The 25,481-nt window shown below is 38.5% G+C and overlaps 1 protein-coding gene across 7 annotated transcripts in view; it reads right to left on the bottom strand.

The window, feature by feature from the left end:
• Positions 1-25,481, bottom strand: part of agap1 (ArfGAP with GTPase domain, ankyrin repeat and PH domain 1) — a 234,948-nt gene that overhangs the window by 153,368 nt on the left and 56,099 nt on the right. For 3 of the 7 annotated variants that reach the window (XM_079841018.1, XM_079841016.1, XM_079841017.1), the window contains exon 1: positions 8,471-10,366. The exons of 3 other annotated variants lie outside the window; for them this stretch is intronic. In XM_079841018.1, coding sequence (XP_079697144.1) covers positions 8,471-9,734 — 1,264 coding nt within the window. In that variant the 5' untranslated portion in view covers positions 9,735-10,366. Of the gene's footprint in view, positions 1-8,470; positions 10,388-25,481 lie in introns of those variants that run through there. One more of the 7 variants, XM_079841019.1, reaches the window with a different exon arrangement.

Genomic DNA, 25,481 nt, shown 5'->3' with positions numbered 1-25,481 from the left:
ATAAAAAATTACCTGGCTAATCCAAGCATTATAATGGCAGCCCAAAATTAAGTGCATCCATCCATTATAAATGTAATCCACACGGCTCCGGGGGGTTAATAAAGGCTTTCTGAAACGAATCGATGGGTTTGTGTAAGAAAAATATCCAAATTTACAACTTTATAAAGTAAAATATCAAGCTTCCGTCAGACCGCCTTCCGTGTTCAACTACACCTGGCGCAACGTCAGACGTAGCACAAGCGCTTTGAACTGCGAGAGGCATTACACTTCATTCGTAAATTGAAAACGGAAGGTGGTCTGGCGGGAGCTAGATATTTTACTTTATATGTATTTTATATTTTATACTTTTTAAATATGAATATTTGTCTTAAAAAAACGCATCGCTTCACTTCAGAAGGCCTTTATCAACCCCCTGGAGCCATGTGGAGTATGTTTATAATGTAAGTTTTTTTTTTAATAACTATTTTTGGGCTGCTATTCACTGCCATTATAATGCTTGGATTAGCCAGGACTTTTTTTTAAATATAACTCTGATTGTGTTCGTCTGAAAGAAGAATGTCATATACACTTAGGATGGGTGAGTAAATCTTGGGGTGATTTTCAGTTTTGGGTGAACTATCCCTTTAAGGCCTGTTCACACCAAGAGGATTGTTCGGTGCGAAAAACATTTTCATTTGAATGTATCTGTTCGGACCAACACAAACATTCACATGCCGTCAATGCAACAATTATTTATTTAATTTTTTTTTTACGGAGCGGAGAGGTTTTCTAATCTCTTTTCCATCGCACTGAAAAAAAACCTGGCCAACCAAAGAAGGTTGCACTTTAGGTCACATCCGAAAAAAAATCTAAACAGCTGTTCAAAAACAGGTAACAGTTGGACTTACTTTCTTCCAGACTGGATTTTCATGCCAAACAACATGTGTTGGTGTAAACAGGAATCAAAAACATGCATTGCAAACATTTAAGTCTGATTCCCTAATCAAGTTTTGAATCTGTTCTAAATGCAAACACATTTTACAAGAATTATTGATTTCTTATTTGTTACATCTGCTCTGTTAAAATCATGAATGAATGCGGAGGGCATCTAATTTTTTTTTAAGAATCATTAATGGATCCATTTAGGATCAGAATCATTACATTCATCCCATCCTTACACAAAAGTCTTCCTTGAGTGTGAGAGTGTATGAAGCGCACCATAACATTAAAAAAGAAAAAAGGTGGCATTAAGATATCAACAGAATAAAGAGATGTTCACATAAACTGCTCTTCTCTTTTGTTAAGTAACATGCACTGATGGACCTCTTTGACTTTTGAGCTCATGTCTCACATCTTTTGCATCAACTTTCGAATAAGCACTGTGTTGTTAGAAAGCAGTGCCAGGCCAAAAGTAGTTCAACTTGTCTCATGACTTGCGTTTTCTTTTTATTCCACAGCCCCGTTTTTAAATGCAAACACCCTTTCTGTGTAAATGGCCCATCAGAATGTAAAACTGTGAAGAAGAAAAATATTCATACAATATTTAAACACTTCTTCAAACAAAAAAAAATCCAGAGCAGTCTGACTCAGTCACTGACAATGACTGTCTGCAAAAAGCCGTTCCAACTTCTGTCTATGAGTGAGTGTATATAAGACAGTCTGCTTCCATTCCACTCTCAGACACTCGTCCCATGAGAAGCTCCAGCCATGCTCTTATCACATCCAGCATGTCATAGTTCCACATGCAACCGGCATTACTTCTGCATGGCTGTAGATGTAGGTCACAAACACACACACACACACACACAACCCCACCCACCCACTCACTCACTCACTCACTCACTCACTCATACCTGACACCAATAGATGGCTCATGTTGAGGGTGGGGCAGTGGGGCAGATAGAATCAGTTCAGACCCTCCAGCAATCCCATACTATACAATCTCATAATATACAATATTCACCCAACCAACAGTGAATACATGAGCAGAACACTGAAACAGACACCCTAAGTGATCACACTGTTCCAGAGGAAACTGAGAGTGAGTTCTATTTAAACACTACCCAATGACTCAATGTAAAAAAAAAAACTGCCGTCCATTACTTCCTCTAGCCGCTTCAACATGGGAGCATCAATGATATGGGGTAATACAACTTCTGCTTTTCATAAGCATTAGATTAAGCATTACATTTTGCTGAAACCATCCTAAGATACCAATAATAGCAAAACAAAATATATAGAACCAGTTTAAATGTATGCTCTTTTTAATATGCAATGGGATTTGAAAATGAAAACTTGCATTATTTGCATTAAGATCACAGTTGCTATTCACAAAAAAAAAAACACCCTAGATCATGAGAAACGCAGCAATGTCCAATTTCACAAATCAGACTGATCCATTTCTCACTCAAATCATCTGATCAGAGTGGTCACACAACGTGGCCATGATTTAACTTAAACGAGGAAACAAATTAAGGGAACAAATTCTTAATTCGTGTCCACTTTGGCTTTCATTTTTCCCCTGCATGTCATGTCCAGGGTACCGTACTATAAAATAAAGTTTAAACTTGATGCCCCTCACCTTGTCTAGCAAGCAATGTGTTAACTGAGTTAAAACAAACTATGTTAAAATTGAATTGATATGATATTTCTATACAATAAATAGGTTAGGCTAACAATGGTATCTGTTGCTTTGGCAAATAAAAAGGTATTGGGTTCTACAGCATTTTTAACCACAGTAATTGGCAAGAATCCAAATGTTTCAGTTGTTGCGATGTAGGCATTTAACCAATTGTTTTTTAGAAACAAAAGCTTTGTACTTCACTTGTGTCACAATATCATTAATTTTATTTATTTATTAATATTAATAACTTTGATATACTTTAAGTGTGCACCAAGCACTAGGAAAATAAGGTGTCTGGACTCGGTATCGGCAAATACTCAATAGGGCTGCGCAATATATCGAAATTATCGAAATATCGCAAATGTACATATCGCAATATGCATATTGCAAGGGTACGCAATATCTGAATGATTTTAATAGGCTACTTCTTCAACATTGTGAAAAGTGTACATTTTAGGTTGATGCATATATCAGAGAATAAACTGAGCACAAGACTTTGACTTATGTGACTTGCTTGACGTTAAAAAGAGTTATAAAACGCAAAAACTAGCGAAAAACAACTCCTTGCAGTCTCGCGCTGTCTGCTGTCTGACACACACACCGAAACATGCGCACAAGCCGTTCTTTTTTTCGTGTCTTGTTACACACTCGAACTGTCAAATACATACACACCGAAACATGCGCACAAGCCGTTCTTTTTTTCGTGTCTTGTTACACACTCGAACTGTCAAATACATACACAGTTAAGTCAAAATGGCTGTCTTGATAAATATTCATGTAAACACAGTCAGTTATGCTTTAAGTGAAAGATATCAGTTGGGGAAAGAAATAGATTTTACACACTTACGATATCGAAAAAAGATATCGAATATCGCATTATTTAACGAGGATATCGCATATCGCATTTTTCTTCAATATCGCACAGCCCTAATACTCAATATACAATGACTCGGATCGGGGGCACAAAAACGTGATCGAGAGAACCCCAGAACCTATAGCCTGGGATGGAGAGTACAGATCTAACGTCCCAAACAAATGAACACAGCTGTGAGTAACTTATTTTCTGTCTCTAAACTACAGCCAAAAAACAGCAACAATAACCATGACGTCTTCTCTTCCAAGTCGCAGGCATCCTTTGAGTGAATATCTAGTTTACGTCCCAAAATCTAGTCTGAAATCTTAAAGTTGCAATAAAAACCAAAACTGCCCCTTTTACTTCATTAATACATATTTCTGCTCTTGATTTCTGATATGAATGATTGAACGACGCACATCCGAGCTATAGGACAGTAAGTATTGTCTTGAGGGCATCAGTTGCCTATAAACGTATCCATATGCAGGGCCCATCTGGGAATATACCCTGCAGGACTATATAACGCTGACATTGCAGTGCCAACTCACATCCTGCTCACCAGAGCCAAATAAATGAAAGTCATACACCATCCGGCTGCAAGCTAGCACAGTAATGCTAACTGAACTGAAATGAACTAATGATGCCAAGGTTGCATGGCGAGGAAACGTCAGAGCTGCGTCCACATAGGCTGAGTCATGAAACAAGCAACTAACTAAAAATAGATCTCAAAGGAGGCAGGTGTGTTCTAATGCCTCACATATTTTTGCTATGAAAGCAAAAATGAAAACCATTCTAGAAATGCAATAAATCAGATCATTTGACTTTGATTCGTTTACTGTCATTAGTGTTGACACAAATCACTAATAATAAATAATAAAGATACTTATTTATAAACTGAAAATAAACAATTATTTCAATTAACATACATTGCTGCTGGTAAGCCCTTAAAGAGATAGTTCACCCAAAAAATGAAAAGTATCCCATAATTTACTCACCCTCATGCCAGGTGTATATGACATTCTTCTTTCAGATGAACAAAATCAGAGTTATATAACACAAATGTCCTGGCTCTTCTAAGCTTTATAATGGCAGGCCAAAATTTGGAGCCCAAAAAAGTGCATCCATCCATTATAAAAGTAATCCACAAGGCTCCGGGGGGGTTAATAAAGGCCCTGAAGCTAATCTGAGCCGTGTGGATTACTTTTATAATGGATGGATGCACTTTTTTTGGCTACCTTTTACTGCCATTATAAAGCTTGGATTAGCCAGGACTGGACATTTTTTAATATAACTCCAACTGTATTCGTCTGAAAGAAGAATGTCATATACACCTAGGATGGCTTGAGGGTAAACCATTATAGAAATGTTCATTTTTGGGTGAACTATCCCTTTAAGAAAACACTAAATATCCATCATTACTTAGTTCCCTTATGTCATTCCAAACCTGCAATTCCTATTATGTGGAAAACAAAAGTTTTGATCTCGAAGACAGAACTTTTTTTAAGGGATATTCTTGCCACTCATTTCATTATAATTAAAGTGAATAAGTCTTGGTACATAATTCACAGAGTTCTGATAAAATACTCTGTTATTCATAACTATCGCCTCCATATGTATACATTTATTATGAAGCCATTTAAAATATCCCTGAATTTCTTATATATACACGAATATTAGCCAACAACAATTGATGGACAGAACAGGTAAAGCCGCTCATTTAAAAGGAAACATGACACTGTTCTAAAGTAAGATTATTATCTAATTGGCAAGAACGTATTTCTTCAAGAGTTGGGAATGCCTCCGGAATCTGAGGAATGTGGAAACGGCTAATCAGCAAAGGTGCCGTCTCATCCCACAGACACCAAAGGTTTTACTACATGCCGTGTTAGGAGCATTAGCGCTGACCTAATCATTAGCACTGTCCTAAAATAACTGCCTCACCTGAAATAACTCCCTCTTTGACACAAATGTAAAAAATATTGCCAATCCACATCACCGTCATCTTACAGATTTCAAAATGTAATACTTTACAAACAGAGAGGAACTGTCTAAAACCCTTTTTCGTTTGGGTTTAATTTCCTGTCTAAGACTAACCATTCACTACTCTCCGGAGGAACTGAGAGTATTGACTCTCAAGTTGACCAGGCTTTCAAAAATTGCAGTATGTTTGAGGTTGTCAAAGTAACAATCGTAAGATTTTAATTAAATTTGTTTAAAATTATTTTACTTAAAAATCATGAGAATTTTATTCTACTCACAACTCTAGTTTAAGGATTATATATTAAAAGTTTTTAAGGATTATCTATCATTAATCTAATAGCGGTCAAAAAAAAAACAGTCAACCCCAAATAATTATTTGCTAGAGCCAATCATTTCATTTTGGGGGAAAATGTATTTATAATATAACTGCTAACAACTGTAGAAATCACATTAATTGCATAGCTGCAATTATATTTTAGGAAGGGGGTCCCTTGTATGTTAAAGGGATAGTTCACCCAAAAATTTGAATTATCCCATCATTTACTCACCCTCAAGCCATCCCTAGGTGTATACAAATATAATCGGAGTTATGTTAAAAAATGTCCTGGTTCTTCAAAGCATTATAATGGCGGTCCCAAAATTTGAAGCCCAAAAAAGTGCATCCATCCATTATAAATGTAATCCACACGGCTACGGGGGGTTAATAAAGGCCTTCTGACGCTATCGATGGGTTTGTGTAAGAAACATATCAGTGTTTCCCCTACAATGTATTCACAGCGGCGCAGCGCCGCCGCTGGATTTTCAGCGCCACTGCAAAATCTTCACATGATCAGTAATATCACGACATTCACTTACACACTGTAAAGGAGAGAGAAAGAGATTGACGATGGCCAGAGAACTAAACAAAAATGTAGTCTGCTTACACTTTCACAATATCACAGGGCTGTGATATTAATCTTTTTTTCGCTTCCAAGGATTAAAAAAAGAAGATATGAGGTAAAACTATTATAAACTATGCTCGCGCATCGTCTAGCACAACTTCCTTCCCTTCACAGCGCGCGCTGTCATTTCTCCTCAAACATGCATTTAACGTCAGATTCAGCACAATCCGTGATTGTTGGCAAATGCACTCTCCACTTTGGCTAAATTGCAGAACGTGTTTGATTAAATGAAAAGCACAATAATCCGCGCAATAGACGCTGTTTCCAAGTTCAAGGCAGGCAGGCGTGTGTGTGTGTGTGTGTGTGTGTGTGTGTGTGTGTACGCACGCTGCGAAACGGACCGAATTGCACATATGCTTCGTGTGCGCGACTAAACCATCAAATACACAACAAAATAGCCTATATGTCAAAATGACAGGCTTGGAGAGTATTCACTTAAACACAGTTTAGCTTAAATGGGCGTAAAAGGGAGAATGATTTTAGATCTGCGTCTTAAAGGGGCAGCATCTATTAAACTTGGTGACGATTGAGCCATAATGTGAATCAAAACAACAATATATTTGATTAATAAAAACTTAAGGTAAAAAAAAACATCATGTAATAATATTTCCCAATATTAGGCTACTGTTTTTTCTGGTTTTTTTGATTAAATAAATGCAGGCTTGATAAGCATGAGACTTTTTGCAAAAACATTAAATAGTATCCAAACACTATGGGGTTTTTTGTTGGGTTTTTTTACATATTGCCCCTTTCTTACATTTGAGCCCTTGCCCCTTAGGAACTTTCTGCACGTCCCTGCAGGTTATTGAAGTAAAATAGGCTATAAGATAGTCACCTTTTAAACTAATGAAAAGCTTAATTTGGATTTTAATGTTCAAAATGTCTATTTCTATCCACAAAACTTGCCAGAAGTCATGGTTTATTTTAATTTTTTATTTATTCCGGAGGTGCATGCCCCCGGACCCCCCCGACGAGCGGCTTGGTAACAACCTCCGGCACGTAACAGCACCGCTGCTGGAAAAAATTCTAGGGGAAACACTGCATATCCATATTTAAAACTTTATAAAGTAAAATATCTAGCTTCCGGCAGACCGCCTTCCGTATTCAACTTACCAGAAAGTGTGACGCCTCTCGAAGCTCAAAAGGCTTATCGGCATTGCTTATCGTCATGCCAGTTACGCTTCAGAAGGCCTTTATTAACCACCCAGAGCCGTGAGGATTACTTCACATCGATGGATGCACTTTTTGGGCTTTAAATCTTGGGCTGACATTCACAGCCATTATAAAGCTTGGATTAGCCGGGACATTTAATATAACTCTGATTGTATTCATCTGAAAAACGAATGTCATATACACCTAGGATGGCTTGAGGGTGAGTAAATCATGGGGTCATTTTCATTTTTGGGTGAACCATCCCTGTAAGAGATCAAAAGTTTGAATGAAAACCCCCCACCAAAAGCCCTGTATTACAGACAGTGGCAATCTGTCTTTCAGCAGGAACTGCTCACCTCACAGGCAGTAGATGGTGTGTGGCAATTCATTAAAATCTCTATGACACAGTATCTACCAGAAGCTCTACATTACCATATTAATGACAGGAGAGGGTGGTGGCCTTCACAGATGACCTGCTGTCGCCAGTAACATGGAAAGTGAGATAATGGATTCAGGACAACAGAGAAGAAGGTGTATATGTGAATAGTGCAATCCACTAACATTAACTCCAACCATCAAAAAGAAAAGACAAGTGGGAGAAACTGTCACTCTGACATTGTGCATTGCCAGCAAAATGAACAGAGCAGGCTAACAGAACGGATCCAGCACTAAATGAGGGTTTTTACATTCACGGCTCAAGAATGTAAACACTCACCGTTGCAAACAAGGCTGCCAGATCTCAGAGTAAGCTGCAAGCACGCAGCATAATGAAACACAAACACAGGCGGCCTGCAAAGTGGCAGCTAAACATCACCTTCCTGTCCAAAACAAATATGCATCCCTATAGCCCCTGTCCTAGGTCCACAAAAGCAAACAGAGCATCCTCCTGCCTAATAACATTTGAAGTTTAAAAAAATAGCAAAGAAGAAAAACAACTATTACCGTCCTGTGGGCATCCATTAACACTCTCAGTGCTGGACTGAGAGAAGCCCATTTCAGATCTCCGCTGAGTTCCCAGCAGGCCGTTTTTCCGGAGAGCTCGATTACTGGGGCTGCTAAGCGGCGTGGACGTCCCATCCCGCTTTGAGAAGATACCACTGAAAAATCGAATTAGTTTACGTTCCGGCCCACTTGAACGGGAGCCCGTCCCTCTAATAAATGCCTCCTTGTCCGCCAAAGATTTATCCGACAGCTTGAGAAGGTCACTGTTGTCCAATGTGCGATTCTTGCCCTTCATCCTCTCCCTGCGGCCCAGCTCCGTCACGGAGTCAGTTTTGCTCAGAACCTCACCCACATCCAAAGTGTTTCGCTTCTCAGTGGACTCTGACTCTGCGAAAGCCATGTTTTGCAGAACCACGCCGGCTTGGGCTTGACTCTTCTCTCCGTCACGGCCAATGCAGCCCGAGCTGCTGTGGTGCTTCTCTTTGGAGAGGGCCCGTATGCGGATCAACTCTCCACCCGTCCAGTGGCGAAAGCTGAAACTTCGCCGCAGCAGGCTTGGGTGCCTCTTCGCCGGAGGGGTTTGTGGTGCTGGTTTGGGTGACTTCCCATTCCCTTTAGCCAGCAAAGAGGAGATGCAGCTCTCCTTGGCCGTCTTGCCACCCTTCGCTTCCTCAGAGGTCTCATCTGACCACGTACTGACCGGTTCCTCTGTGCTCCGGGAGGTCTTGAGGATTTTTTTTCTAATGCCTGTGTTTTCTCCATTAGCGGCAGTAGTGCTGCAGATTTCTCCACGCTCAGCATCACATTTCAATCTGTCACTTTCAGCTACATCTTCTGCCCTTTTTTGAACTGATGCCCCGTTTTCAATTACCTTCCTCTGTCCATTCTCTGGCAGGATGCACGTTTCATTTAATTCTCTGTCTTTATGTGAAAGCTGCGCCCTCCTTGAGATTTTCAACCTGCCCAACTCAAGATGTCCAGTGCTAAAGGTCCTGAAGTTCCTCATGTATGAGTGCGTAGAAAATTCGTCCGTCTCGTCCTCCACTTCTTTTAGTTCTTCCAGCGGGGAGCTGCGCTGAGCCTCAGAGGCCCCCTCCCGCCGGTACGCGCTCACTTTAGGGTTCTCCGGCCGCCGGTGCGCCGAGCCTCCGCCATCCTGCAGATTTTCTTTTTTCACTAATGTCAAAGATATCCGGTACACGGTTTTTCTTTGTGGCGTACCCCGCTCCATCCTTTCCGGATAATTAGAATCAAGTAAGTACATTCTTCAGAAACCAAATCCAAGTAAATGAATTCACGTCAAATAGCTCCGTTTCTTTTGTGACTTCACCCACAGCTGGTGATTCCCAGATCACATAATCATAATAACAATAATAAATAATCTCTCTGTTAAAGAAGTTGCTTTGTACAAAATTGCTGTGGTATGCAAAAAATCCAAATAAAATGTCCTTTGCTGTGCCGGTGCCTTCTTCTGACTGTCGTTTAACTATTTGCACTATTTGTTCCCCACCAAGTCACCTAAACGTCTAATGCAAAGCCCGTCATCATATCCACAGAAAAGTAAAGTCCGGCTTCAAATTCCTGCTTCCCGCTGCGAGGCTTGTCTGTCTGGGGGAAATGTTATTGCAACACTGTCCTCCTAAAGCAGAAGAGTGTGGTCTTCCCTATTGTGCCCGTGCATCCCCCGCCGCGCAGCCAGCTTGCTCCCTTTGCACAGGACCGGTCGCGCTTTTGTTTCCCGCCGCTGTGCGCTCCTTCTTTCATTCAAATGTAACATGCACGACCCGGAGCTTGCGCTTCGCGGTATGCAGAACGAGAGTCCCGGGAAACGAGACAGACAGCCGCAACAGCTACGGATCCATACCCGTCTCTCTCGTCTATCAGCCCCGTGTGCTCAGTATACACACAAATCATCCTGTTAGAGCCGAAGGAAAACCCGGTACGGATTACTCCAAGACGCGTTCCACACTAGTCCTGTTACATGCGACTTGCATCATTTATTTATCATGCGGGGAACGGGCAATACATCAATATAAAATACAAGCATTATAAATTAAATCAGCATGCTAAAAACTCATCTTACCCAATATTTTGTAGCTGTAATTTGTATTATTGTTGCCCGAGAGCAATAGCAAACACAGCTTGTAGCCTGCTTGAAATCCTGCACACATAAATGTGTTATAAAGTTGTAAAAACCGATGCAGAGGCATAGTTGTTATTCATATAAATGTAACTGCTATGCAAGCGTGTGTATTTGCTTTGGCGTGTCAAGAAAAGCACTAAACATGAGTTTGAAGTTAATCTTCTCCGATAGATGATCCACTCCGGGACACCGCGTTATCCAGCGACGCGCGGGGGTGGGGTTTCTACTGCTCTGTCTATCAAAACCTTTAAACCCACCCGGGCTCACAGGAGAAACAAGCGTGCTACAATCCACAGAGTAGTTTGTTTGTACATATATTATCGCTTTAAACGGTGTATATTCAAGCATATCGTTTGCAAAAGGTTTATTTTATTGATGCTTTAATTGGCACTAAATTAGGGGGGAAAGCATGTGTGTGAAAAGAAGTGTGAACATTTTCATTTATACTATTTATTTGGTTTATTGAATTAATTGGTATTAGTAGTATTATTGTATACACAATTATTAATATTAAAACAGTTCACTGCACTTCCATATACTAAGAAATCCATATAGTTCTCTCAATGCATACAGTATGATGTGACAGTATAAAACAGAGTAGTTTATATAGACTAATCACATCACGTTTCATAAGCAGTCAGAACACACTTGAGGTCGAGCAGCTCTTTCATCTGCCCTCTGGCCACCTCTCCATCACCCCCTTCTCTCTCTCACTCTCTCTCTCTCTCTCTGAGGAGGGAGGTGTGGATGTGGAAGATTACCCTCTTATCTCACCGCTCAAATCCCTGTGTCTTCCTTTCGCCTTCAACACCGGCCTGACATTTGTGGAATCGTTACAGAGATTTAGGCGGATTAGAAGCAGCTCATTAGGATCTATTCTGTACAGCTTTTCTCACCGTCACCTCTCCCCTGTCCTCCCCCTAACTCACCAATGGAGCTCCACCTGCCTCTGTGAAGCTTCCATCTACTCCAGAGTCTTCATCTACAACCTCCTGCCCAAAGACCTAATTTTATTAATCTTAATAATACAAGATAACGAGATAAGTTGTGAAACCCCTTCTGTCAAAACCATAAAAGTTATTAACATTAGCCTATTCCAATGACTGGAATAGTTAAAAATGTGTAATTATAATACCTTTTTGGGAGTCGCACCACATGCCATTTTACAACCTGAACTACTGTAAACTTACCTGGTCATAAAAAGGTAAAATATTTCTCTTTAAAAAAAAAAAAAAAATACACTTAGACCTAGATGCACATAATTGATTTTTTGTTTTGTTTTTACCAGGTTTTGTTTGCACCATATGATTTTTGATTTAGTGGAAAATACAGGGATGCACAATTCTGGATAAACTTTTTTTTGTTCCAAATAGAGATCACGATTCTCCCACAATTCTGAACAGATAACTAAACAAAATAACATGTCATTTACTAGAGGTTCTAACACAATTCTAATTGCTGCAGTCTTAAAAATGTTTCATTTATTTAAATTATTATTTTTTTTAAAATCTTTTTGAATGAATGATTCATTGAACATTGGTCTGGGGAGTCTGCTCTGTATTTTCTACTGCATAATTCAAATTACTCTGTTCACAATTGGATAGTCCTTCAACCAATCAGACCACAAGAGGCATGATAAACAAGCATAATTCAAATGACTCTGTATGCAATTGGATAGTCCTTCAACCAATCAGACTACAAGATAGCACGCCAGATGGATAAGCCAGTCTGTGATTAGTTCCCGCAAAAGTGTAACAGAAGCAGTAGAAATGAATGTACAGGTTTCCAGACTGAGTTGCAGGGCGAAATCAAATCGCCGGCAGATGGTCTAGAATAATTCAGCGTTTTTGAATGAATCTATAGAATGAATGATTCAATGACGAATACATTATTTAACATTCATTTGTCGCCACCTAGTGACGTAAAGATGTAATCGATACAATGGTTATTGGAAGGTTACTTTCAAAAGGTGATCTATTTTGATTGCTACCACATTAGTGTTTATATGCGAACTATACACTTTAATTATATAATGATATAAAATAATGATACTGTGTGGTTGAAAAGTGCTGGCTGGGTCAGCACCAACACAGATCTGAATGTTCAGGTATGGAAAGGTTTAATAGATACAGGCAAATCGTTGTCATTAAGGAATAATATCGCATGGGTAATATTGTATCTTTTAATGATTAATCGAACAGCCCTAGCTGACAAAAGGTTTTCAAATATGAATACAAGTTGTGACACTTATGTATGTGACACAAATATTAATATTTAAGTAGTGAAAGAAAAAAATCTAAGAAACAATAATAAAAGATTGCTCATATGTTTTTCTTCATTAAGATATCAGGACAGTTGTATCACACTGACCTTTTTTCATTTATAAATCATTTTAATTCAGAAATGAAAAACATGATAATCTTAGAAGAGGTGTATTCAAATGAGTGCATGTATGAATGTATTTTAGAATAAATTACTCGCCAGGACATGTCAGCTTCATCAACATAAACCCACGCACCAAATGTGGTCCAGTTCCTTCAATATTGCTCTGATCGTATGGCTTCAAACCTCTTCACTGGCGAGGCTATAGAAAATCAGTTTAGGCAAATTATAAACTCTGTCCACGACAATGTCCGACTTCAAACAAGCCTCGTCCTTTCATCACATCCACAGGACTGCCATAAAGAGAAGCAAGCTTAAAAGCCAGGTATGCACTATATGGTCTTGATGCAACACATCGCTCTTCACATGTTCTATCATCAATGTGACTGCATGACTTCATACCTCCTGAATACTTTAACACAGAGAATGGAATATAAAGCAGGCGCATATGAAATATATAACAGAGCCAACACAGAGGTAATGTTGAGAGCATCAAGCATGTTTCTGTCTTCCATATCACACTAATCTTTCTGCATGCATTTTCGCATGCAGTTGAATAAAAATGACGATGGGGTACAGTTATTTCGAACGGCATGTGGCACCGCTGGGCAACCCGGGAGCTTGACTGATTGCAGAAAAATTCTCCAGTGTAGGATTTGCATGCCATGAAATAAAAGGAGCACTGCACTAGTTACAAAACACAACGAGTCTTCAATACATGCTGTGCAAATGTTCTCTGAAACTTTTGGAGAAAGGCCTCACACCAAGCATAATTCAACTGCACCAAATTTAATGATTTCAAATCAGTTTCTAATCTGAATGTACAAACTGTAATTTCCTAAAGATAACACATTTAGGGATCATGCTTGCAAATTTAGAGCATTAGCAAAAAGAGCTGGATATTCTTCAACGCCAACATTGTCTAGAGAGTATTCTGGATCAGTTCCCCTGCCCCCCCCCCCCCCCTCCCCCGTTCGTTCTTTTTTATTCATGGCCAAGAAAAACACAGGATTCTTATAATTGCAGTCCAGACCATAAGAGCTGCTTTAATGAAATTATGTTTCGAGATCCCTGGTCTGAAGAGGATGTACCGTGAAGAACCACCTGTCTTCTCAGCAGGCCACACTGTTTTAGTGAGCTCCATGAGTGCTTTTTTTGGACTACAAAAATGTACTAAATCTCCCACATTCACCATAAAACCGAAAGTAGAATTCTTTGTATAGCAAAAACCATAGTCCTAAATGTGTGAAGTTTCAATTAGGGATGCAAAATGTTAAACATTTTAGCCATGGAAAATACAATAAACCAATAATTACTTTCCTATTATGGTCGATAACCAATAAATGGTCCATATTAAAATTGTACACTATTTTAAAAAAAAGAATTAACTAATAATAGAAAAAAAACCTTTAGTGAATTTAAACATTGCAACAGTGTACAGTTTGAAAAAAATGGACAATTATTATGACTTGCTAAAGAATACATTTAAAGTGTTCAAGTAAATGGGTACTTCACCACTGGCAGCTTTCAATAAAACGTGGCTGCCTATGCAGTAGAAAGGCGAAAAAATTGAAATTGGTGCCAACTGACTATAGAAAATAGAGAAAAAAGGCTGTTGTCGTCCCTTTTGCCAAATAGGTAGAAAAACTTCAGCAACCATAATCCACTGGGCATGTTGAAGTCCTACCAGTCTGCTATGGATAGGTTTACCAGAGGCAAATACCGCCTTGTTGTGTTGTTGTACTCGAGACCGGTCTTAAGATCATTTTTTTGAAGGTCTTGGTCTCGTCTCGGTCTGTTTATTGATAAAAAATGAGTAATTTAGTGTGGATCTTTATTCATTTGAGGAGTGCTTGTCTGGTCTTGGTCTCAACACATTGTTCTAGGTCTCAACTTGGTCTCGGATTAGGTGGTCTTGACTACAACAAAAATACTTCTTTGCAAATATTTAGTCATAGCGTTGACCTGTATTGTTCCCGGGGGCAAGAATTCAAAAAGTAAATGTTTAGTGGGACTTAGTTACTTCCATTGCATTGTAGGCAGAGGCTAAAGTCTGCGAAGAATCGTAAACATGGAGAAAACAGTTATGGAGAAATCTGAAAAACCTTTGTATTTGTAGTCAACCTTTCAAACTGGATGGCCATGAAAAGTGGTTTAGGGCAAAATGGAGGAGAAAAACTGAAAGAAACTGCCGTTCTATAAGTTTCACCCAACCCAGTAAAGCAAAATGACGTCACGTACAGGTAAGAAAGCCATACTGTTCCATTTTTACTATAAATGTGGTTTAAAAAGTAGACCATGTACAATATAATTTTCAGTGTTAAACCTACCCTTACAATAATTGTTCTGTTAATAATCCTCAATCAATCAGGATCAATCGGGGATCAAACGGCAACCATCCGGTCTCTCTCTTGAATCCAACACGGAATTGACTTGGACTGCAATTCATCGACCGGCCGCAAGAGTCACCCCCATAGACTCCACATGTTAAAATGTCATGTTAAATCTTTAGAACAGAAAAAAAATATGTTTACAGCCTGGTACAAAAATGGTTTTGGTCTATATAGGTAATTTTGCCCTTCATGACAACTGATGGGGTGAACATTTTTATAACTCATCTGTTTAAATTATATTAAGCCTTAAAGTTCTGCATAATTAAGGTTATAGCAACTTGAGTGACAGGTGGATTGCCGCTGCTGTCACTACTAGCTCTTTTTCTGCTGTCTGTTAGCGGTCACGTCACCTCAGCTAATAGATACCTCAGATAATTGGTTATCTGGGAGTGACGCGTGATGACGCTCCCAAGAAGGCTCCGCCAACTTTGACCTTAAAAATGCTCTTCAGAAACCTAGGGGTGATGTCACGGACACTACGTCCATTGTTTTATACAGTCTATGGCGGGGACACAAATGCAGAAGTAAATCTGTAGTTTTCACGAAAGCCCAGGAACTGTCAAAAGTCTGATTCTGACAAAAATACGTGAATATCTCAGTCCAGATAACATGGGGAAGGAGTGAACATTTGTTCAGTTACATATGATACTGACATTGTAACAATATAAAGCGGGTTGAAAATCAGCAAAATTATACGTTTTTTAAAATATTAACTTTAAGTGAGCTTTAGAAGATGGCAAAGATATATTACCGTTCAAAAATCCAGTAAAATATTACAATTTAGAATAACTTTAAAATGCATTTCTTTCATGTGATGCAAAGTTGAATTTTCAGCAGCCATTACTCCAGTCTTACAAAGTTAGTCTTTAGTGTCCTTCCTAAATAACATAATACAATTCTTTTAAAAAAATCTTTGTAGTATTTTTGAAAATGTAAAAATAGGTGACATTAGAATACATATTCAAATATACAATATCAATCAATACCGTTAATTTAAAATAATAAAAACATCTAAAATCATCCAATAACCCTACAAAACACCTATTTTAGAGTCCTATAGAAGTATAGAAAACAAAGGCAAATAGTCTTGAAACATTTTATGTATTTTGACACAGCAGAAGCATTTTAACAAGGGGCCCATAAAACAAAGAACAACCAACAAACCACAACAGTAGACCTGAAAAGAATTTACTGTTATTATGACAGACCTATGACGCAGATGCCCAGTGTCAACTTAACCTTCTCAAGGAAGGTTCTGGCCTAAGAGAAAAGAGGATCCCAGAGCAAGGTGGGTGGACAGACAGAAAGAAAATAAAAAGAAATGGAGAGGGAAGGAACGGCAAGGGATTTAAAAAACATGCTGACTTTAGCAGGTGTTCTCTGGCCCATTTGCTGCACTTGGAAGGGTTGGCAAGACTCACAGGGGAGAGACTTTCATCTGAGATAAAAGGCTCAGGTGGAAAAAAAAAGCCCTGTTTATTGCTGCGCTCCAGTGGCAGGGTGTCGACAGGCCCTGTGATTGGCGGGTTTCATCACTCCAGAATCATGTAAGATCCCTAATACGGACCACAGAGCAGCACAGGTGCAGCCCGCACAGAATCTCTGGTCCATATTATTAGCTAAAGCTTAAAAGGAAAAAGCGCCACAGCGCTCAATGAGTGAGAGAACAAGGATCTGGTCCATGTCTTGATCAGTGTTTTAACAGCAGGTTGAAAGAATGACAGCGAGAGAAAGAGAAAACAAAAGCTTTAACCAATAGAACGTAAAGTGCAGTCCACTGATACTTGTCCACTTTCATACATGAACCTGAGGGACAGATTTCCCTTTGGAACAGAGGAAGGCAAACGGTTTAAACAGAAACTCTTCCCTAAAAAGTGATGGTTAACCCAGTGTAAACCTCAATATGATCGTCTTTACATGATATGATCATGTCAGCTAGCAAATATGATATTACCAAACAGTTTTGAAAGATCCTGTAATGGAACATGTGTCTAACTGTGATGAAAAATAGCAAAAATAGGCAGGTGTGCTGCTTAAATCCAAGAAAATGGTACATTTCATTGTCAAATAAGTTAATCGTAAAAAAAAATTTAAAATCACAATTTAATGAATAAGATGTAATATCGGTTCCATGTGTTATAGTAAACATTAATAACTTTTATCCATAATATTAATTAATTAATTAATTAATTATATAGTAAAACATTAAGTAATAAATAAAACTTATATTAAATATAAACATTTTAAACGTCAGATTATTTGAGTTATTTGAACATTTTCATACGTTTTCAAATTAACTGAAATTTTACCTCTGCAATAAATGTTCGTCATTTTTTTAAATAAATAAGATTTATTAATATTTCTTAATAGAAAACATTAATTGTAATTATACATAATTTTACAATATTATAGAAATATAGAAAATTATACAATATAAAAATATTATATATATATAATACATAAGTAATATATAAAACATATACAGGTTAGATACAATACATTAAAAGTTCAATTATATTAATTATTCAAAAAATTAAAGTTTTCTAATGAACTAAAATTCTACCTCTGAAATAAAGGGTCACTTTTTCATTTTTTAATAAATAAAGTTGTTACATTTGTTAATAGCAAACATATATAATTATACATAATATTTAAATGTATTTACATTTTACTTATATAAATAAGTACCTGGTTACAGACTGAGAGAAAACAAGAATACCAATTATTTAATTGAATGCTAAGTCAGTTGTCCACTGAAATCCTTGTAGGTGTACACCACCTGCTGGCACAGTGAGGAAAGCCTTGGACAAACCTCTATGTAATGTAATATGCGTCATGACCTGATTAACACATTCTATTGTTTTTATTCTATAAAAAGCAGAACAAAACCACCCATAGTGTTCAGTGGCCGGAGATGAAAAAGGGTGTTTATTTGCCATGGAAAAACAATCAAAACTTGACAGTGTATCTGTGTTTTTGCAGAAAAAGCTAATAAAGAGCTAATTCCATACAAAACAGAAGAAATCCCCTGCCCCATGGTGGGCTTTCATGCTGTAGTTCTAACTATAATAAGCTTGTCATAACCATGAAACCACTAGAAGCCGTTTATTACAATAAAATCAATATTAGTTCACTTCCAGAGACTCAGAGTTCAGAAGACTTAGTCACACATAAGTCAATTGAAACCGTGTCCACAGCAACACCTCAAGTGCAAAAGCGACATGACAAAAAGCCTGTCTGTCATATGACAGTCAACATAGGCCACTTTTCATGAGGGCAGATTTTGCTTTCAGGCCTTTCATCAACCTTGATGCTACAGTTCAGAAACTGAAACAAAATGGTGGTGAGAGATGCGTTCTATGTTAGCATTTTTGCAGGTCACTGCTAAAATGGAGATGAGAAAACTAGCAAAGCCAAAAGGGAATTGACACTGCAGTGGAATATAAAAGACACTCTCGTGCTCTTTCTACGTTCAAAAGCGTTTGCAGCTTCCCTCCTACGCATCGACACACACACGCTCACACACTCTCCGCATTGCATTAAATATGAATCGCAGCCCTGCAACACAGGAGAAACGCTTGGCATTTCTGTCAGCTCACGCAAAACCCGTTGAAAAACTTTAAATGCTGCTTGTTTAGACATTAAAAGACAGTTATGAAGCCACCAACTGAGCTGCGATGGAGCTGATGTGGAGATGCCGGGATAGAGGGGTTTGAACAGCGAGTAAGGTACGTTTGAGCAGCTTTCCCTCTCTCTTTGATGAAGAGAGAGATTGAAAGAGCGAAGCACCACACTGCCTTTCATTCCTCCCCCCCATGAGGCTGTGGAAAATGGGTCAGTTAGCAGAGAGTACAGACCCCTGCTGGAGTACACACATGCGCACATACACACTCTCTCACACACACTGGCATATGAGTAAAATGTAGGTACAAAATTCACACAGAAGCACAATCTTAAAAAATAAAAGGGATTAAGATTCTTGCACTGCCTAGCAAGCTATAAATAGTCAAAGAACAGATCAGAACATGATACTAAACTATATACTGTGTGAACATCAGATATGGCTAGGAATGACAGATAACATTAAAACATAGGAAAATCAGATAACACCAAGCATAGGAACAGAAGCTGGTAACAGGAAAGAACAGCATAACGCTAAACCTATAGGAACATACACTGCCGTTCAAAGGTTTTTGATCTTTGAGATTTGTAATGTTTTTCAGCATCACAACTCCAGTCTTCAGTGTCACATGATACTTTAGAAATCATTCTAATATGGTGATTTGCTGCTCAAGAAACATTTATGATTATTATCAATGTTGAAAACAGTTGTGTAAAAAAAATGATTTGATGAATAGAAAGTTCAAAAGAGCAGTATTTATCTGAAATAGAAAGCTTTTGCAACAGTGTACTACCGTTCAAAAGTTTTGGGTCGGTAAGAATTTATTTAATTATTTTTGAGAACTTAAAGAATTTATTCAGCAAGGGTGCATTAAATTGATCAAAAGTGACAGTAAAGACATTTATAATGTTACAAAAGATTCTATCTCAAATAAATGCTGTTCTTTTGAACTTTTTGAAAAAAAATCCTAAAAAAATCCATCTTGAAATTTTTTTTTACACAAGTGTTTTCAACACGGCTGCTCAAAAAACATTTATGATTATTATCACATCATCATATTAGAACGTTTTCTGAAGGATCATGTGACGCTGAAGACGGAGTAGAACTTGGTTATGGTTTAGCCATTATTGCTAAAAGATTTGGAGGTTACGTTCACAACTGTCAGTACCAAATCTGATTTGTGCATCTGATTAGAATGATTTGAGTGTCACATTGTGTTTTGCAACTGTTCAGATCCGATTAGTGTGTCCTGAGGTGCTCTTTCGTTGTGTTGGTATACCTATGCCAGAAAACAACAACAGCAACTAAATGGAGGGGTTTACATGTTTTCTTACAACATGACAAATGGTATTCCCCGCTGCTGTCTCTGCCGGTCTCAGAATTCAAAAAAGGTGTGTAGAGTAGACCAGGCCGACTAGAAGTATTTTTCATACAACAACAACATCTGACACGACGTGGCACACCAAACCAGCGGTCAGCCAACGTTGGGCCGTTGGTGTGCACTTATCGTGCTAGTTTCTTCGGTGTGTTCCACACGTCAGCGGAAGTCCGTCCGATTCAGCATGTTGAATTGCCATTGGGCCATCAGTGAGAGAGATCAATCTGATTGTAGGGCTGGGACGATACATCTACATCCCGATTTGATACAATCACAATACTTGGGTGCCAAGACATATGTATTGCGATTTTTAAGAATTGTGATTCTACAATTATTGCGATTCGATATTTAATGTATTGTGATTTTTGTAACACTAGACCATGGGGAAAAGCTTGAAACTAATTTGTGAAAATTATATTTCATGTGATTTTTTGTTAGACGTTCATACTAGTCGACAAAAATCAGATTTGGACAGACAGGCTAAAATCTTTAAAGAAGTAACATTTAATAAGACATTTGTTTTTTGTTTGTGTCATAAGCAGTCATTACACAACAAGATTTCAGTGATTAGAAATTTGTTTGTTCACACTGAATAAAAACAATTGTGAGATAATCAATCATAAATCACAACCAATAAGAAAACTCTGTGTACGAGTTCTGTGTTACAGTTTTATTTTAGTATTTATATGCTTTTATAGCATTTATACATAATTTTAAAGAGCTTTAATGTTTTCATCTACTATTAATCTTGTATTTTATTTCTGCTTTATTTCAATGAAAACTATTTTTATTAGTTTTAGTAAGCATTAACAACACTGCCCTGCGCATTCGCAATGGCAATATTTGTCAACTTAGGGCATTTTTACACTGGCAGTTTAGTTCGGAACACAGAGCACGTTTCACGTGAAAAATTGCTAATGCCGAACCCGAGACTACTTGGAGGAGGTGGTCTGAGTTTGGTTGCACTCGAACTGTGCCGTGATTCGCATGAATGTGAAAGCAACAGGGACTCAGGTGCGCGCTTGTTCAGGAAGTAACCTGAAAAAAGTAAAGTAACCTGGCACATGCGTTTTAGCCAATTACGATTTATTTAATTCAATAAAACACATGTAAGGGATGATAGTATTGATGTTGGATATTAGCGAGAGTGAGCCTGCAGGGCGGCAAATGAATGGCAATCCACGGTCTCCTAAAAAGAGTCTGTTTGCAAGCAGCAGAAAGCCGCATTATGCAACACACATATAGTCGTTTACTCAGCTGCGCATAACAGCATCAAATTCATAAAAATATACAATATATTGACCCAGATTCTGTTTTCCATCAAGTGCCGTGCACGTTTGTGATGACGCAAGATGAGCGCAAATGCACCAGGGTTAGACAGAATCACGTTGAGTGTGAAACCAAACCAACGCCACAGGGGACACCAGGAACAATCGCGCTCTGTCTCGGACCACAGCAAACGTGCCCAGTGTAAAAATGACCTTACATAACACAACAAACTTACACAATCTCTCAGCAGATATAGAAACCAAATGAACAACAAAATTAAGGGTAGCTTGTTACGTTTGATCACAAAAACTGTACAACATGGAAGAGATACCAATTATAGCATGGTGTTTTATAACATTGCATCTTTTAGAATTTAAATTTAGAGTTTGAGAGTTAATATATTAATGGTAATTTATTATTTTTAATATGATATAATTGAAAAAAATGTAAATGACTTAAAAAACTAAAATTTTTAAGTCACCCTGCAGCCTCATTGGAAGTGTGCAGGGGCTCCCTAGTGGGCCCGGGGCCCTGGCTGAAAAAAGAGAATACATTTGATTGCTTTATTTGATTTAAATAAATAAAACAACTCTTACCTGTGAGGATCATGACAAGGAAGCCAAGATTACATAAAAGAGAAAGAAAAGCATCCATTAGTGTGTGATTTTTATACTGTACAAAAGACATTTAGAAAACAACTTTTAAAACACAATTTTCTTGCTAGGCAAGGTTAAAGGTCAAACTAGGTCTTGATCAAAAGTAGCTATTTTAACATCCACATACTTTTATGCACATTTTGGGATATTGCATTAAACAAAAACACTGGATTTTCAAAAAAAATATGCATTAAAAAAATGTATGCACTCAACTGAGTCAGATAATAATTTATCCGATAAGAAAACATGCACATAAACTACGATGAGACGGCATAACTGGACCAACCAGAACTTTTTTTCTTGTGGGCGTCCGAGAACTATTGTGTGATTGGTCAGAAATTTAAAGTGGGCGGGGTAATGTGGAGAAACCAAGAGGCAACCTCCCCCAGTGTCTCTTGAAGCCAATACGGAAGTGACTTAAACTGCAATTCATAGACTGACCGCTCGAGACAGGCTCCAAAAGGGAGCAGAATCTCATTGAGCTCCATGTTAACTTCACAGCAGAAAAAAACATGTTTACAGCCCGGTACAAATTGTGGTTTCGGTCTATATATCAAATTTTCCCTTCATGACAACTGTGAGGGGGGTGAATTTTTTTATAACTCATTCGTTTACATTATGTAAAAGTTTTGCATAATTATGGGCAAAACTTAAGTTGTGTCAATCAGCACTGCATACTTTTATTATTATGAAAATACCCAAGAAGGCTTGAAGAACTCAAATACTCCAGGCCTCCACTTTGAGTGACAGGTGGATTGCCGTTTATCTGCTGTCTGTTAGTCATCACGTCACCTCAGCTCCACCCATGTCCTGCCTCTTTGCCCATTTTCTGTTATTCGGGAGTGGCGCGCGATGACGCGCTGCCAAGATGGCAACGGCCAGCTCGACCCTACTTTACGCTTCAAAACTGCTCTTCAGAATCCTATGGGTGACATCACGGACACTACGTCCATATTTTTTTAGTCTATGGGAGAAACGGAAATGTTTGGCACCTGCTTTTCTCGTGAAGTATGGAATGTCCTGGCCAGAACAAACTTTGTTCTTGTTCTTGCCACCTCAAGAAAATGAACAAATTTCTTTGTTCTTGCGGAGTATGTACCAAGCTTAAAGGGGTACTTCATATCAGTGCTGAGAAGATGAATGTGTATTTAAACTGGGTCATTTATGTAGTAGAAATGTGAAATTATTTTTGAATTTGGTGCCTTCTACACTGAGAAAAGACAGAAAATGTATTTTTGTCTCATGTGGATGAAAGACAACAAGTCCCAGAATGCACACGAGAGCGAAGAGCTGAGCAGAGCTGAGGTAAGCGCGGCAGTCCTTCACGATGCGTGTCCAGTCTGGCGCATTTTCAGATCATGGCTATGGAAGCTTAACTTTCATAGGACTTCAATGAAAAGTTGAAACACTCACTTTGCTCCGCACCGCTCCGTTATGAATGCCCGAGCCGAGCGGCCGTGCACTAGGGCTGTCAAATAAAAATTAGAATTTTTAATATTTGTCGAATTTACAAAAAAAAATGCACATTCGAATGCAAAAACCGTGCATTCGAATTTTTGGTAGAGGCACGCGAGACATGACGATGACGGAACTGATGCAGTTTGTTTATCCAGTACAGCGCAGTGCGGCTGTGTTGTTCAAAAAACAGTGAGGACTCGGAGTCAGAGAGAAAATGGGCGACGGTAAGGTAATCAGGGCTTTGAAGCACGAGATGGATATAAATGAAAGAGAAGATACGCTTCCTGCTGACGAAAATCCTCTCAGTTGGTGGCAAAATCATGCGGTATAACGTTATGTATCCACATATTGCGCAGCTGGCAAAGACATACTTGATCATACCTCACCAAAAAACACTCAGCACTCGCTGCAGGTCAAGTTGTCCATTTGGTGTTTTTGACGAACAATATGTAGATGTTTATTGAGTGGAAATGAATTGTTTCTGAATGTCCGTTTGCTATTTTGTGTTCACGTTACGTTTTCTCAGGTTACTGATGCACTTGCAGTTTTATGCACTTTTGTTACCTAATTTTCCTTACATGCTCATTAATGAAATTGTATTTCATTTAATAAAAATTGTTTGAAAAGTTAATGCACTGTAAAATGTGAAGGTCATTTCATTTCAATAAAAGACACGATGCTTGATTTGGTTTGCATTGCTTGTTGCGCTCACTTGCGCCCTCTTGTGGGCATAGGAGACAATACAGTACTTTTCCCCTCTAAAATTAAGTATTGCCTTTAGAATTTGAATCTAATTTGAATTTTGATAATATTTAAGAAAGAATTTTGAAATTAGCTTTTCAGCCATTTTGACAGCCCTACCGTGCGCATTTACATTCTGTGAGTGAGATCCCATCCCTATGGGCGGGTTGATGACATGCGGAACAAGCTCCTGCTACTGGCTGTGGTCTCTAGCCTCTGGCCAAAAAATCCTCAGATGACGCAAAATGACGATATTTGCGTCATCGGAGGATTTTTTCCAGAAATAAAAATGCATAATTCTCTCGTCTCAGGGGGACATGAGGGGGGAAAGTACGATAATTTGAATATACTACCGGGTTTCTACTGATACAAAGCTTAATGCTAAACGCTGAAGTAACCCTTTAAAAGCCCACTGAGATGATACAAACGGAACAGACATAATCAAGCAACATGTATCGCCAGTTTATCAGGAAGTAATGATTTTATTGTCTTTGAACTGTACTTTATTTTCAATGTTTAATGCGATATTCCAATTTTGCAACTTTGCAACGATTTTCCAAGTTAAATGTGCAACTAAATTTGTCAGTTTATAGGAGCACTGAGGTCATCTCAAGGGCTTCAGACTAGCATTTGAGTCATGTTGTTACATTGGAGCATTAATTATTCATGAGCCATGTAGTTTCAGTGTGGCATTTAGCACACACATTACATATTCATGAGCAGGTGGAGGAAGGGCATGAGTACAGAGGCCAAGTTCACAAACACACACACACACTCGCGTACTTCTGCCCGCGAGTAAAAGAGCATATCACAGTGCATGATCTGATCCTGCTCTGCTTATCCAACAAAGTTGAATCAGATTGTAAACGTGTGCGTGTTTCTCTCTCTACTATATGGCACACTCTAAATGTGTTGGTAATCTTATCAGAACTGCACAGCCGCAATGCCAACCAAAGTGGGGCAGGAACA

The sequence above is a fragment of the Gobio gobio genome (assembly GCF_949357685.1).
Source record: "Gobio gobio genome assembly, chromosome: 17".
Lineage (NCBI taxonomy): Eukaryota > Metazoa > Chordata > Actinopteri > Cypriniformes > Gobionidae > Gobio > Gobio gobio.
This window is presented reverse-complemented; position numbering and strand designations above follow the sequence as displayed.